The sequence below is a fragment of the Pseudopipra pipra genome, chromosome 6 (genome assembly GCF_036250125.1).
Source record: "Pseudopipra pipra isolate bDixPip1 chromosome 6, bDixPip1.hap1, whole genome shotgun sequence".
In the NCBI taxonomy this organism is placed as follows: domain Eukaryota; kingdom Metazoa; phylum Chordata; class Aves; order Passeriformes; family Pipridae; genus Pseudopipra; species Pseudopipra pipra.
Window position 1 is genome coordinate 49,350,217 of NC_087554.1, and position 13,595 is coordinate 49,363,811.

Consider the following 13,595-nt stretch of genomic DNA (forward strand, 5'->3'; position numbering starts at 1 on the left):
TTTCTTTTCACTTTAATAGGAGCTTCAAATACAGATAGAGGTGCCTCAAGCTGACCTGTGTAATTATTCTTCTCTCCCCCCTCTGACCAAAACTGCTCTGAAAAGTAGGCCACAGAGAGCAGAGGCCACAGTTTCAAAAGGTGAATGCCTACAGCTATGTATATACAGCTATTTTCATGCACTTTTAACTGGGTGGCCTGGTTTTGAGAAGTTTTGAGTATGCACTGCTCCAGCAATGTACATGCTCCATAACTTCCAAAAAATAAAACCTGACTACCTGCTTTGATGTTGAATTGTTAATGCATAATTTCTAATTTCTACTCAACAGATCAACAATTTCTGTTAAAACAATACCTACACAGCTTGCTTGGCACCAGACACTTTCTGTATCAGAGTATGTGCATGTATACCTGGACAAGAGGTTCCTGCCCAAAACAATGTGGCATCTAAAGGGAAGAGACAGGTAGATGAGTGTCAAGGAAAGAAAGAGACACACTGTGCCCAAGGTCATGCAGCAAATCAGAACCAGCACCAAGCAGAAAACCCTGGGCCCCAAATCAAGTACCTTACCCATTACATCATGCTGAGCCTCCCCTCTAGGAATAAAAATACATGCAGCTGTTCAAGGAGTATTTCTAAGACAGAGAGAATCTGATAAAAAGAAATCTAGGGAATAGAGAAGGATGCCATGATCTGTTCTATAATATTCCCCAAAATCAGAAAGGAGCACACACAGCAACTTCTCATAAAATAGTAAACAATCAAACATAAATGATTTTGATTACATGCCAAGATGAAAATATCACAGCTAAAGGGGTTTATACTGTCCTAAGGAAATAGCTCCTGTACTTCAAAGAAGACTGTTAGGAGAGAGAAATTCGGGAGCTGCAGCTTGGCTCGTGCAGGAGCTTCTAGATGAACTCCACGAAGACTAGTGTCTGTATAAATTTTAGATCTAAATTTAAGAATCTAAGAACAATATGATTTTTAAATCATAGGGGGAAAAAGCCAGGAGCAAGTGGTAAAGAAATGAACTCCAGGGTCTGCAATACCTTAAGTTCAAACATTACCTGAGAAACCAGTAAGTCACTTGAGACAGCAAAGGAATCTGAGCAGCAGATGGGAACACTAACTAGGTAGAGTACCGAGTGAGTAGCATGTGGCTTTTCATCTTTAAACAAAAAAATGTAATACAAAAAGGTTAGTTAGTGCCTAGTCACAGTGATTATCTATTACCATCTTAAGCATAATTTTGTGTCAGATTTTGAAAATCAAAGCTGTAGAATCACAGTTTTTCAACACAGCATCACATGATTTAGTTATTTTTCATTAGGTTAGAACTTTAAAAAGGTTGACACAGTTCCAACCATACAATACCCTGTTAAAAATGAAATTTCCATTAAATAATGCTCCTGATCTTTCACCAAACATCACAGAATCTGATCTAGAGCACTTTTATTTAAGAAGGAAGTCTTCACAGATAAGTAAACAAAGCAATACAGCTGCTGAGAGAAGTCAACTGCTACACCAAAAAAATCTCTTCAGTGATTTATTTCAGTATCGACCTGCCAGCTATGTAGGACACTAGCTGGGAATGCAACCTTTATTTTTTCAAATCTCTTTTTAAAAAGACTCAGAAGTACAGGTTTCAGGACTAGTTCTTTTATAGTTTGCACTCAAAATAACAGAGAACAGGAAAAAGAGGAAGTCACAGCGCTGGCCAGACTATTGATTCCAAAATAGAATCTATAAAATTAATGTTCAAATATCTCTTAAAGATTTCTGCCCCTCATTCCTCTCCTCCCCAACAAGAAGAGAGTCTCACTTCCTTCCAAGAGAGGTATCACTATCTATACTGAATAAAGCAATCTCTGCAAATTACCTCAGCACTGCTAATTGCATGCCAGCACACCAGGCTCAAGGTGAACCCTGGAGCAGGTTGCTCAAAAAGGTTAGGCACTGTCCATCTTTGGAGATACACAAAAACCCAACTGGACATGGACCTGAAGAACCTGCTCTAGAAGTTCCTCCTTTGAGCAGGGAGTTGGACTATATATCCTCAAGAGGATTTTTCCAGCCTCAGCGATTCTGCAAGTCTGCGAGCCTTTTATTTCCACAATGACTGAGTGGTTACTGTGTCAGACTAGGACATGGAAAGCCCAGGTTCAACCCTGTGCTTTCTCTCAAACTCTGCTCTAGTTACTAGTATAACTCTACCCTAGTTACTAGTTCTCTTCCACCTCAGTTCCTTTAGCGGCCACAGACTGTGGCAGCAGAGAAAAGGAGCATGCAACAAAGTGTCCTTGCAACTCATTCTCAGGAGGCTGGATCAAAGTACTTATCACTCTGACACTTGACTCAACAAAGAGCAAGCTACTGGACTTTCAGAAAGCCTAACAATGTCCACATGCCCAGTTTTAGCCACTTCAAACAGGGATTCCCTTTTTCAGGAAGCATGGAGAATTCTCTGTCAAAAGGACAGTAACTTGGACATCTGAATGATAATTAAATTTAAAATCAAGCTATTTACAGAACATGTTTATAGAATGCAGTCACCTCAGCAACATCTGCCATTTTCAAAGGTGCAGGTTGCACAGAGGGAGGAGGGTTCAGCACTGAGCAAACTGGAGTCAGCAGAGCATGTAGTCACCCTCTCTTTAACCCAATGGGTGCAAATCTTTACTTATACAGTTCTTGTAATGTCTACAGAGTTGAAATAAAGTATAAACTGAGGATCATAAATAAAGACTATACTTCATTTATAGTCACTTTAAAACAAAATTCAAATAGAGGCAATAAGCACTGAAATCCCAAACTGGTCTGTAAATAAACACTGAATTTTCTTTTGAAAGACTCAGAAGAGCAGAATGTTTCTCCTTACATATATACTCAACCCTCCTGAGTTTACAGCACCCCTTGGGAAGACACAATACCTTGCACTGAACTTAAGCTATCACATCAATTTTGTATCCTGCAATAAACTGGGCTCTCTAGTTACAGCTAAAGACTAGGATATAGTTTTCTTGGTAGTTACTTCCATATTGAAATTCTGGAACTGAAAAGATGTGGCTCCTAAGAGCTCCTGCTATTCACAGATGTATTACTTCTTGTTTGAGTTTTTTAAGTGCTCATGGCCTTGGGATATGACATGACAGCTGCAACAGAGAAAACATAACTTAGCAGGTGAAAACAAGGAAAGGGGAAAAACCCACAACTGCCTAGAGCAGTGTAACTTTTCTCTCACTGCAGATCATCGTGTGCAGGAACACAGAGGCTGATCTACTTAGGCCAGAAAGAGAAGTTAGACAATCATTCAGCTCTCTTGAGATTTCCTCTGCTAAATACAAAGTTGGTTCAAGGTCTTTGTCATGATATTTCTGATTTTGAGACAAAAATAAGATGAGACTGGGAAGAAAAGTGCTGGGGGGAGGGGGACACAGGGTCAGGGAAATATGGTCACCAAACACACTGCAGCAGCCAGTGACAATAGGTAAAGCTTTTCCTTACCTCATTCTTCAAGTTTATTAACAACTTCTCTTTAAATTATTAGTTTTAACTGAATATGAATTTCCTTTTTCTTTTTCCTCCTTAAGCATTTATTTCTTTTTCTCATCAGTTTGACCAGAGGAGGCTGAAATATGCGGAAGACAAAGTACTTGGAAAAACTGGAAGGTCTCCCAGACATATTGTTCTCATAGAGATAACAATAGTACTGATAGCAATTTTAGAAAAAAAAAGAACAAAAGCAAATCCTATTGAATCTCTCTTCTGCTAGAACAAAATCTCAACCACTTCCTCAGAGCACAGGTTTCCCTCAGCACCTCTCTCCCATTTACAAACAGCAATAACTGCAAAATTGTTCTAAATTAACTGAGCATTTTCTCCTGAAGAAATTCCAAAAGACAAGAGAGAGTGCTGTGAATTATTAGCCTTGTTTTTACATAAAGATACTGTCAGTATCTTTATGGGCCAGGTAGGTTATATGCAAACAATATGTCTATAAATCCACAACTATAAAAATACACATTGAGAAGCTTCTTATCTGCCCATCAAGAGAGTGATAACACAATCTCAATGTTATTTCCAATAATACCCCATTAGAACAACTCATTAGAGCAACTCAATTTCCCCCAAATATAGTCATCTAACATATGAAACAGTTACTTCAGAGATATTTTAGACTTAAATTCAAATTACTGTCATGTTTCAAGAACATGACAGTAGCAGAAGTAGAAAAGGAATGAAAGACTAACTTAACCCAACAGTTACAAAGGTTAAAATGATAAGATAATAGAATTATTCGGGTTGAAAAGGCATGACTTCTAAACACGGGAATACAACTCAAATGATGCCAATTAAAGGCAATAGTTTATGTCAGGTAACAAGCCAGCACCAAAAGTATATGTGTATTCCTCCTAGCAAATAGCTTGTGCAATAGGCTTCCAGGGCTTCTCAAAGACCTTAGCTCTATTTACAATCCAATTTCTTTTGGTCCTTTCCAAAAAAAAAATTTCTTTTTCTCCCTCAAATTCAGGCCTCAAGATTCTTATTACAAGCTGTGGAGTTTGTACAGTCATTTCAATTTACCAGCACACACACAAAGACAATGTTTTCCAGAAGATTTCTGGGAGTGCTCACTGTGGTAAATATGCTCCCCATTAAATCCACATCGTATTTTTAACCAGATGCAAACCTCCTTTGTGTATATGGAAAAAGAAGAGCACAGGATTCCAGAGGGTAATCCTGTGACACAGGAATGCTTCAGTGTTTGTGCTCCCATGGAGAGACAGAACACAAGGGGCCCAAAACCACTACTTCAAACTTCACATGCAGCCTCCAGAAGCAAGCTGCTTCCTTCTCTAGCCACAATAAAAGCCTTTAGGGAGAGCAGGTATTGTCCTACCTTGCATATATGCCTCTATTTGCCGAATTAGCTCGTAAGACTTGGACCGGTCCAGAAGTGTACGAATAGCCGGGAGAGGGTCCAGGATAATGGTTTCTGGATGAGCATCAATATACTCCTGCAAAACAATATATATTCAAAAAAAAAAAAAGGCATTAGGTTTGCTGACAAGTGTGGAAAAATAATGAGATGGGGAAGAGAATAGAAAATGTTAAAAACCTCGAAGTCCAGCTTCTCCTCAAGGGGAGCCAAACGGACATAGGCAACACAGGAAGTCACCAGACAGTCAGGACACTGACATTTGAAACAAACACAAATGTGACAGCTAACTGTTTAGGATAACAAATTTCTCCTGTAGACTCGCTATCAGCAGAAAAACCTGTGCTGCAACCACATCAACTCAAAAGGGAGCCAGTGGCAAAGTGCCACAGTAAGAGCTGTGAGCAGCACTGAGGAAAGCAATTAGAAGAAGAAGGATGACACATTGCTATCTTGGGGTCAGCCTTGCATTGAATTATTGCACGTGAACATCACAACCATGTGAACTAGGCTCAGAACTACATCTGGATTCTTTTATGTTGTTATTATTGCTGTCCTCTAGCTGCGCTGAAGACAGCGTTAAGAGCTGGATGATAAGGGCTGAAATTTTATTTGGCAGAGCCAAAAAGATTGCAGCTTCACTGTGTCTTCATTGCTTGCTACTTCTCTAAGTTCATACTCTCCTTTCCTGACTAAAAGAACAAAGCAAAGTTAATGACCTCATGGAACTTCATCTTGGGAACTCAATTCCCCATTCACTGAGGTCATGACTGCACTACTGCATCTTGGCCATGAACACAGACACAGCTGCCAGGTATTGGCCTTGTAATCCCAACAAAACTTCCTTCTGTTTCTTAGAAGAGAAACTGAGTTCCTTCATCATCGCCCCAATCTGGTCCCATAAAGTCAATGGGAAACACACACATCTATCTTACTCTATTAAAAATCAGACAAATATTTCCCAAGTTACCATCTGTCTTTGTTTTACCCAAGTTCCCAAATCCATCCTTATGTTTTCACTAATTTCTTTAAATCCATTCATGCAAAAGGCACGGTAAGTGCTCCTGCAATATTGGACTTTCATGAAGATCTACTTCATTTAAATTGACTATTTCAAGAAGGAAACATACTCCAAAACATACTTAGGAGTATGAGGAGGTGGCCTCGGGAGATGCACTTTGCTAAATACTGAGCTGAATGGCATAATCTATTCCCAGAAAGGGATTTTGCTCCAGACACTGACTGGGGATGTAGATTTCCTCCCCACCCCAGCACTGGCAAACTGTTGCTTTCTGCTGACTACATAGTCTGAACTGATGGCTGCTAAAAGGGGATTATTCTTTTGAGGCTAAGAGGATCCAGCATTGGGATGATTAGTTTAATGAACCCACTGCATCACCCACAGCAGACAAGCAGCTTTCTTCCACAGGGCATGAGGCAATCTTCAGTGGTGATACTTTCGTCTGACATATTTAATAATCCCTACAGAACGCAAAGAATTAATTCCCCAAAGATATATCCGAACTTGATGCCACTTAGTAGAAGTCAGGGACAGTCTTTTGCACAGTCAGTCATCAAGACTGTCAGACCCAGCTGTTGTCTCACCCTTGCAGCACAGCCTGCATAAAAAGCCTCATTGACTCACTGGAACAGAAGCTAGGTTCATTTCAAGTCATTAAAACCCAGAACATACAGTTTTCTTGAGTGTCCTGCCCCTAGAACTTCCAGAGTCAGCTTTAAATACAGATGAGATTTTTATTTTTTTTTAAGAGCGAGAGTGTCTCATTACCTAATGCATCTTAAACACCTACGCGTGGCTACACACACATACCCTTTAATGCAACACCTAAAAGACACCCTGTGGAGCTGGCATGATCCAGCGATTAGGGCCTTAGCTTAAACTTGCTGACTGTGAAACTGTACTTGAGTATCTCAACAAATCTGCAGCATAACAAGACAGCTCTTTCAGCTCCTCTATGCCACAGTTTAAAACAGGGAGTTACCACAGAGTGTACCTTCATGAGCTCGCTTAGAGAATGAACACATTACAGGCAGGCAATACCATGATGTGGCAGCAAGTAAGCACAGAACTCAGCCTGGACATGTCACAGCTCTGAAATGCCACCTCAGCAGAGATCCCACAGCAAATGTCCTGCAGTGCTTCAGATGTGTGTGCTAGCTCTTCCTGTGATCACCGCTCAGCCTCAAAAAGTCTCTGGTTCCACCTTGAATTCAAGCTCCCCCATACATCCATCTTAGTCCAGCCCCTATTCTGCACACACTAATCCTTCCCCTCACACATACATTTGTCATGCTTGTGGACTCTGTCACCTTTACTCCCCTCCAAGGAGGGAATGATTTTTCCCTGTCTTAGCTCCTAGTGCTCATTCCCAAATCCTCCTGATGCTCATCTCATCATTGAGAACTATGCTCACTTCCCTGGGATTGGTGTATTCCACTTGTTACCTTGGCTCACATTACACTAAGTATTTCCAGAGGGAGCATGGCTTTTTTATGCTTTCTGTAAGGAACTTCACAGTTGCTTTATTTCTAATGACAATAGCTCTAACCTGTATGTAAAGATGATCCAAGCAGTGAGCTTGACACAGCATAACAAAGTTCAACAGGAATGAAGGCACGATCTCAAGGCCATTCTACACCAGTCAACATCTCAACAGAACAGAGCATCTAAGCTGACTTTCCAGTGACTGATTTCTCATCCTGTTGCCTTAAGGAGCCTTCGAAAAGCTCTGTAAGGCAAACATGAAATAACTGATGAAGATGGGGACTATTTTCCAAAAGCCATTTAGAGTCTGGAAGACTTAAACTACTCTAACGCCAAGAACTGCACTGAGTGCAAGCAGACAGCCCCTTCAAATACACACAAAGGAGGCTGAACATGAGTTTCTTTATAAAACAAGGACATTTCTGAGCATCAAATCTATGTCAAGTACTATTCTCCAGCTTTTCTCCATTTGCAGGCTTAGGCACTCAGACAGCCAGAGGGCATAGGAATGCCAAAACTCGAGAGACTGTCAGCAGGGCAGTGAAGATCTGTGTTATCTGAGTAAAGGAAAGGACTCAGACCTGAAGTGTCTCGTAGAGCTAATCTGGGGACAGGCTACAGATCTCTCCTTCTAACTGAATCCAGAAACTGCTCTCCCTTTGAAGCAAAGGACTCCCAATGCAGAACAAGGTGAGTCTATTTGTGTATGCCCTTTCTAGTTGAACACAGCTAGAGGTTAACTGCTCAGAGGACAGGAACATCAATATGCACTCATGTCCTCATACTCTGCATCTCTTCTCACATACCATTGGTTTCTTGGATTTCCATCACAAAGCACTAACTCTGCATTCAAAACCAAAACTATCTAGTTACACCAGGATCCCCAAAGCAAATCATCCAGCTTCCCCTTGGGCCTGTACACTGCCAGCACTTTCCCAGTCTCCCACACCTCTCACCAGTATATCACCAGCAAATGCAAAAGAAAGAGTTTGAATACCCATGTATTCAGAAAATTACTTAAAATAAATAATTTCAAAATCTGAACCTTACACCAATTCCTCACAACAGGAAATTACAATACAAAAATCAATTTTCTTAGTTTCACAGGAACAATTACGACAGCTGATATGAAACCGTTCATAAACTTTGATTCTTTACTAGGAACTGCTGCACACTCAGGCATCATGTTTTACTGAATATATACCTGTGAACATCACCTAACAGACTGGAAAACTACTGATGTAGCCTAAGTAGCAGCACTCTTCCCATGCCACAGAATGACTCCACTATTAGAAATACAGATCTGGAAAAACATGAAGGGTTTCTGTCTAATAATTTTCGTAACAGACGAACTACTATAGATATGAACTTGAAAATGGAGCAGTTGAAGGAGAAAAAGAGAAACACTGAAGCCAAGAGAGAGCTTTCAGTACAGCACAACCTTTCAACTTTGAACATTCAAATCTTCTCTGGTAATTGTAACAAAACAACTCTGCTCTCTTCTTTGGTGGATTTACTGGACACTGGCATCCAACAGCAGACTCCAACCACCCAGGCAACAATGTGGAGGATATTTAGGCTTTCCAACAATAGTTTGAAAGGGCTCTGTCCTTGGGTTGCAGTTCAGCTTGACCCAGACAATATCTATGTTTTCCTCTTTCTAATCTTTGACATAATAAAAGCAAACAAGAAAAAACAAGGACTTTTAGCAGATCCTCTTTTGTTTGTATTCCAGGCTTGGCATTAAGTCATTCTCTGTACCAGCCCTGTTATTGGCAGAAGGCCAGCACTGAAACTTGAAATCAAAGAGAGACCAAATATTTCATGTTGCCTAATAAATATCTCTGCATATAAACCAGAGATTAAAATATATATATATTTTTCTTGAGAAGCCTTTGTATAGATGAGAATAGAGTTGCTTGTCATTTTACCCAAAAAAGGAAGCTAATGATTTTTTTTAATATTTTAACAGAAAGTTCATACAGTATCTACTGCAAATAATAAGTCATTAGATGATAAGAGACTCACTGATTCACTGACTTGATTTTATGACTAAGTAATAAAACTTATATAATCTTTTGTTTAATATGAAACAAAGTCCCATAAAACAAATATTCTAAAAGAAAAAAAGTTAGCAAAAGAAACAATAACACCGTTTGGATTGTCTTTTCCCATATACAGAAACATGAAGATGACTGCTTCCAACAACAGGCGAACATTTTCCAGGAGAGAAACAGATGTAAGGACAGACACAAGCTTGTCTAAAGAGTTTGCCTCAGTTTAGGCTTTCTTTTTGTTTTTCTTAGGCTGTGATGATCTCTTTTCACAGACACCTTCCTCCAAAGGGAAAGGTGTAGGCATGTTGGGTCTTCAACGAACACTCATCTCAAAATTGTTTGTCTCCAAATATAAAAGAAATTTCTGCAATGGTTGGGAGGGATGAAGGGTGTGGCAAGGAGAAAGGGGAACAGATCTTCTCTGTTACATTTCCATTCACTGTACATCTCAGAGCAACTTTCTCAGTACTCAACTGCCCTGTTTAGCCTTCAAAACTCCACAACTGGAAATACTCCACCTTGCAAATATCTACCCACAGGAAGCTGTCCTTACAGTTAGCACTTGCATGACAGATTTTTAGTTAATTTTGCTGCATATGAGGCTCTTCCAACAAATTTAAGACCCATATTTTCAAATGGGAAAAACACAGGTATTGGCCTGTGAATTCAGGTGCAAATAGACCACTTCAACTTTGTCTCACCCTGTCCTATCAGTAAGAAAAGAATTACTAAGATGTACTAGTTTCCTTTGATTTTTCACTTGCCTTTTCTCAGCTGAGCAATCCCCTAACTCCTTTCCTTCCATAATATCTCCCTAATTTTCCTTCCTCCCAGTCCCAATCCCTTCTAAGAGAGCTTCTCAATCAATAATAGAAGAGCCCATCCTTGACAATTCCAGAGTGGAAGAGTCAAGGGTTGAAGGGCAGCAGGGGAGAAAATGTTTTTAATTTTTATCAACCTGATAGCAGAAGCCTAGGTATAAAATTTGCTTCTGATCTATCTTTTTAAGAAGGCTAATGCAAAGAGAACCTGTTCAGAAAAAGCTCTGAGAGACAAATTAATAACCCTACTGATTATCCATCACTTTGAGATATCATTTTGAATGGAACAGACTAATATGAAGCTGTAATGAATGAAGCTGCTCAAGTCCCTGTACAGCTATGACAGGCAGCTGCTGAGAGAGTATTTTGCTCTAATGAAAGAATAACAAATATTCCCCAATGTCTTACACAAGCTAAAACATACTCAGTTTTCAAAGTCATATACTTTGCCTAGAAGGAAGGAACTGGGGTAGTTTGGTTTTCTTTCTTAGCAAGAAGGAAGGAACTGTAGCACCAGTAAGTGAAAGGCACCCTGGGGACTATGCCTCTTCCCACCTGACTTCCCTGCATGTTCCTCTGGTCAAGAAGGAACCACCAATGACTATAACCAATTTTTACTAGACAACAAATAAACCGTGTTCAATTGGTCCAGCCCAGTGTTACAGTGGGTAGGAAGGGAGACTGAACATCATCTTTACATATAATCACCATCCCCAAAATAAGGATCTAAGTGTCCTAAAAATCAAATGGAAAGATTTCTCTACTTTTCACTTAATACACTACACTAGGAACTGCATGCAGCCTTTGCTTTAGCTTTGGATGAGATCACTAGGCACTCATCACCGGAGTGATGAGAACACTCAGTGTAGAACAGTGCAGTGGAGAACAGTTTGCACCACCAACTGCAGCCCAGACCACATCCAACCAGCACAAAGACTTTAAAACTCAGCCCTAAAGGTCTTCTGCAGCTAAAAATCCCACTGTCAACAGGAACTCCTCCATGCTGTTAGTGCTGTTTTCAGTCTCCTGTAAAGGTTTTTTTCCAAGTCATTAAATGGCAAGAAAAAAACCACATGCTAAGAGGCTTCCTGTTCTATTAGCACTCTCCACCAGATCATACAAGGGTTAATCACAGATTCCAGACAACAGGGACATAGAGCCATGTAAATGTGAAGCCAGTTTCCTCCTCAGCTCTTGCAGATTAGATGGTCAAGACTTCAACAATACAGCTCTGAAAAAAAGCTATTCTTAAAAAGGTCATAAATGTAGCCTGACAGATCATTCCTCCTCCTGTGGTCAAGGATCCCTTGCTCTCTGCTTCCTGGAAAACTGCTTTATGGAGCCAACAATAAGACTGGTGCCAGGTATCATCTTGCTGTTACATTTATATTCAATAGCGGGAAAAAAGCATAATGAATTTTGCACTGTTTGGTCTGGTTAAGATCATCAGAACTTTTTCAGTCAAGCTAATGAACAATAAGGGAACCACACTATTTTGACTTGTGTGTAGGTGCCAGAAATACCACAATGCTTATATAACACCTCACACACATAAGCAGCTCTCTTTGCAAGGGGTAACTTTACACTTTCTAGGTTGCTCACTGATTTTAGTTTAAAAACCCCAAAACAACAGCCCCACTCCACACACTTTATACAAATGGATTCTCATGATTTCTTTTTGTTAGGGAATACACTTCTCTTAATTTCTAATAATTTTCAATATCTTAAAAATAATACAGGACAGAGGGAGACAAGCAGCAATTTCCAGCTAGTTTATACCCTGGATACAAAATTATATGAGAATATACACTAAAAACACATTTTGGCATGTAATTCAATGCAGACAGGCCTGTCCTCTGCTCTGATGGTTCCTGGGTGCATGTTTTACTACCATGGAAGCTCCCTGCATGCCAGTGATGTGGCACAACTCAGTCACATGTGCAGAAGCACCAGACTTGCTTTACAGGGGAGAGAATATAATTCAGAAGCCTGCTCACAGGGGTCCCTACCTCTATCTTATTCACTGGAAAAGTTTGGAATGCACTGGGAGAGAATCTCTTTCTAATGAATGAGTTTTGAAGATACTGAGAGATTATAATTTCAGACCCATAGAGAGAAATATGTGTATTCCAGTAATGGGAAACTACTTTCTAGTTCAACTCCATGGTTGTGGACAAGCCATGCACTGAGCTATGCTAAAGAACATCCGAAAGAAGATCATCAGACATCGGTGTATTGTAACTCCGTCTGTAAATTGATGTTATCATAGATATTATAAATTCATATCAGAGCTCAAAACAGAAACAAACAACCCTCAAGTCCTTATGAGAGCCGTTCTCATGAGTCTTAATCAGCTAACACATGCACCCTTTAGACTGGTCATCAGTTTTTCCCACTGGTAAGACAGGAAACTAGTTCACATTTGAAACATGGAAAGACTGCAAGCAGAGAGCCCCTGAAGTCCATCTCCCTGTATGCTTCTTTGGACATTTATTAGTTTCCAGTGCTGTGGGAAGTGGATGCCTGCACTGCTTAGTGAAGAACAGTCAGTCATCCACTACTCAGAGAACTGGTGCCAGAGGGTCAGACCCACAACTCAAAACTTTTCGTCTCCTGTGCATTTGAGTAATATGCAGGTGGGAGGAAGCAGAAAAGCTCTGCAAAAAGAATATTGACTCTGATAAGCGAAATACCTTCTGCATTACTAGTTGTAAAACATTAAGCAGGGTGAAGAGAATATCATATGCCAAGAAAGTAAAGTTGTCAAAATTGCGGAATTTGCCTGACATAAGCGCATTCCATAAAATTCTGAACCTTTTTTTTAAATGTGCTTTTATTTGAATGAGAAGAAAAGAATACATCTTTTATCAAATATAGCCACCAGAAGAAACACCTTTTAAATCTATAAAGGTGTTGCTTTATCATTTTCATCAGTATTTAAACTACTGATAGGAATTCCTTGGGAAAATAGTTGTCTGTACCACTATGCCCTGCATATTTCTGACCTTCAATGTAAACTTGAGAAAAAAAAATTATATAACAAGAATCTCAGCACTAGAGGACAGAATAACCTCAATGCTACAGAAATTAGCATTCCAGGAACTGGGAAGACTAGACAGAACTGGGCCAAATTAATTCAGTGGCTTTTGTCATGGAGAGATGCACGTAAAGGGCTCTGCGAACACTTGTTCCTCCTTGTGAGCAGCACTAATGCTTTTGAAATGACATCAAGACAACATTTGGTGGGAAACCAGTTCTTACTAACCTTA

The 13,595-nt window shown here is 39.9% G+C and overlaps 1 protein-coding gene across 4 annotated transcripts in view; it reads right to left on the reverse strand.

Annotated features, from left to right (window-relative positions):
- The window catches only part of ITPK1 (inositol-tetrakisphosphate 1-kinase), a 236,554-nt gene that overhangs the window by 152,152 nt on the left and 70,807 nt on the right, over positions 1-13,595 (reverse strand). For all 4 annotated transcript variants that reach the window (XR_010431473.1, XM_064659022.1, XM_064659021.1 and 1 more), the window contains one exon: positions 4,904-5,021. Coding sequence is in view for 3 of the 4 variants with exons in the window: in XM_064659022.1 (XP_064515092.1) it covers positions 4,904-5,021 (118 nt within the window). In the remaining variant the exon portion in view is untranslated. The remainder of the gene's footprint in view (positions 1-4,903; positions 5,022-13,595) is intronic.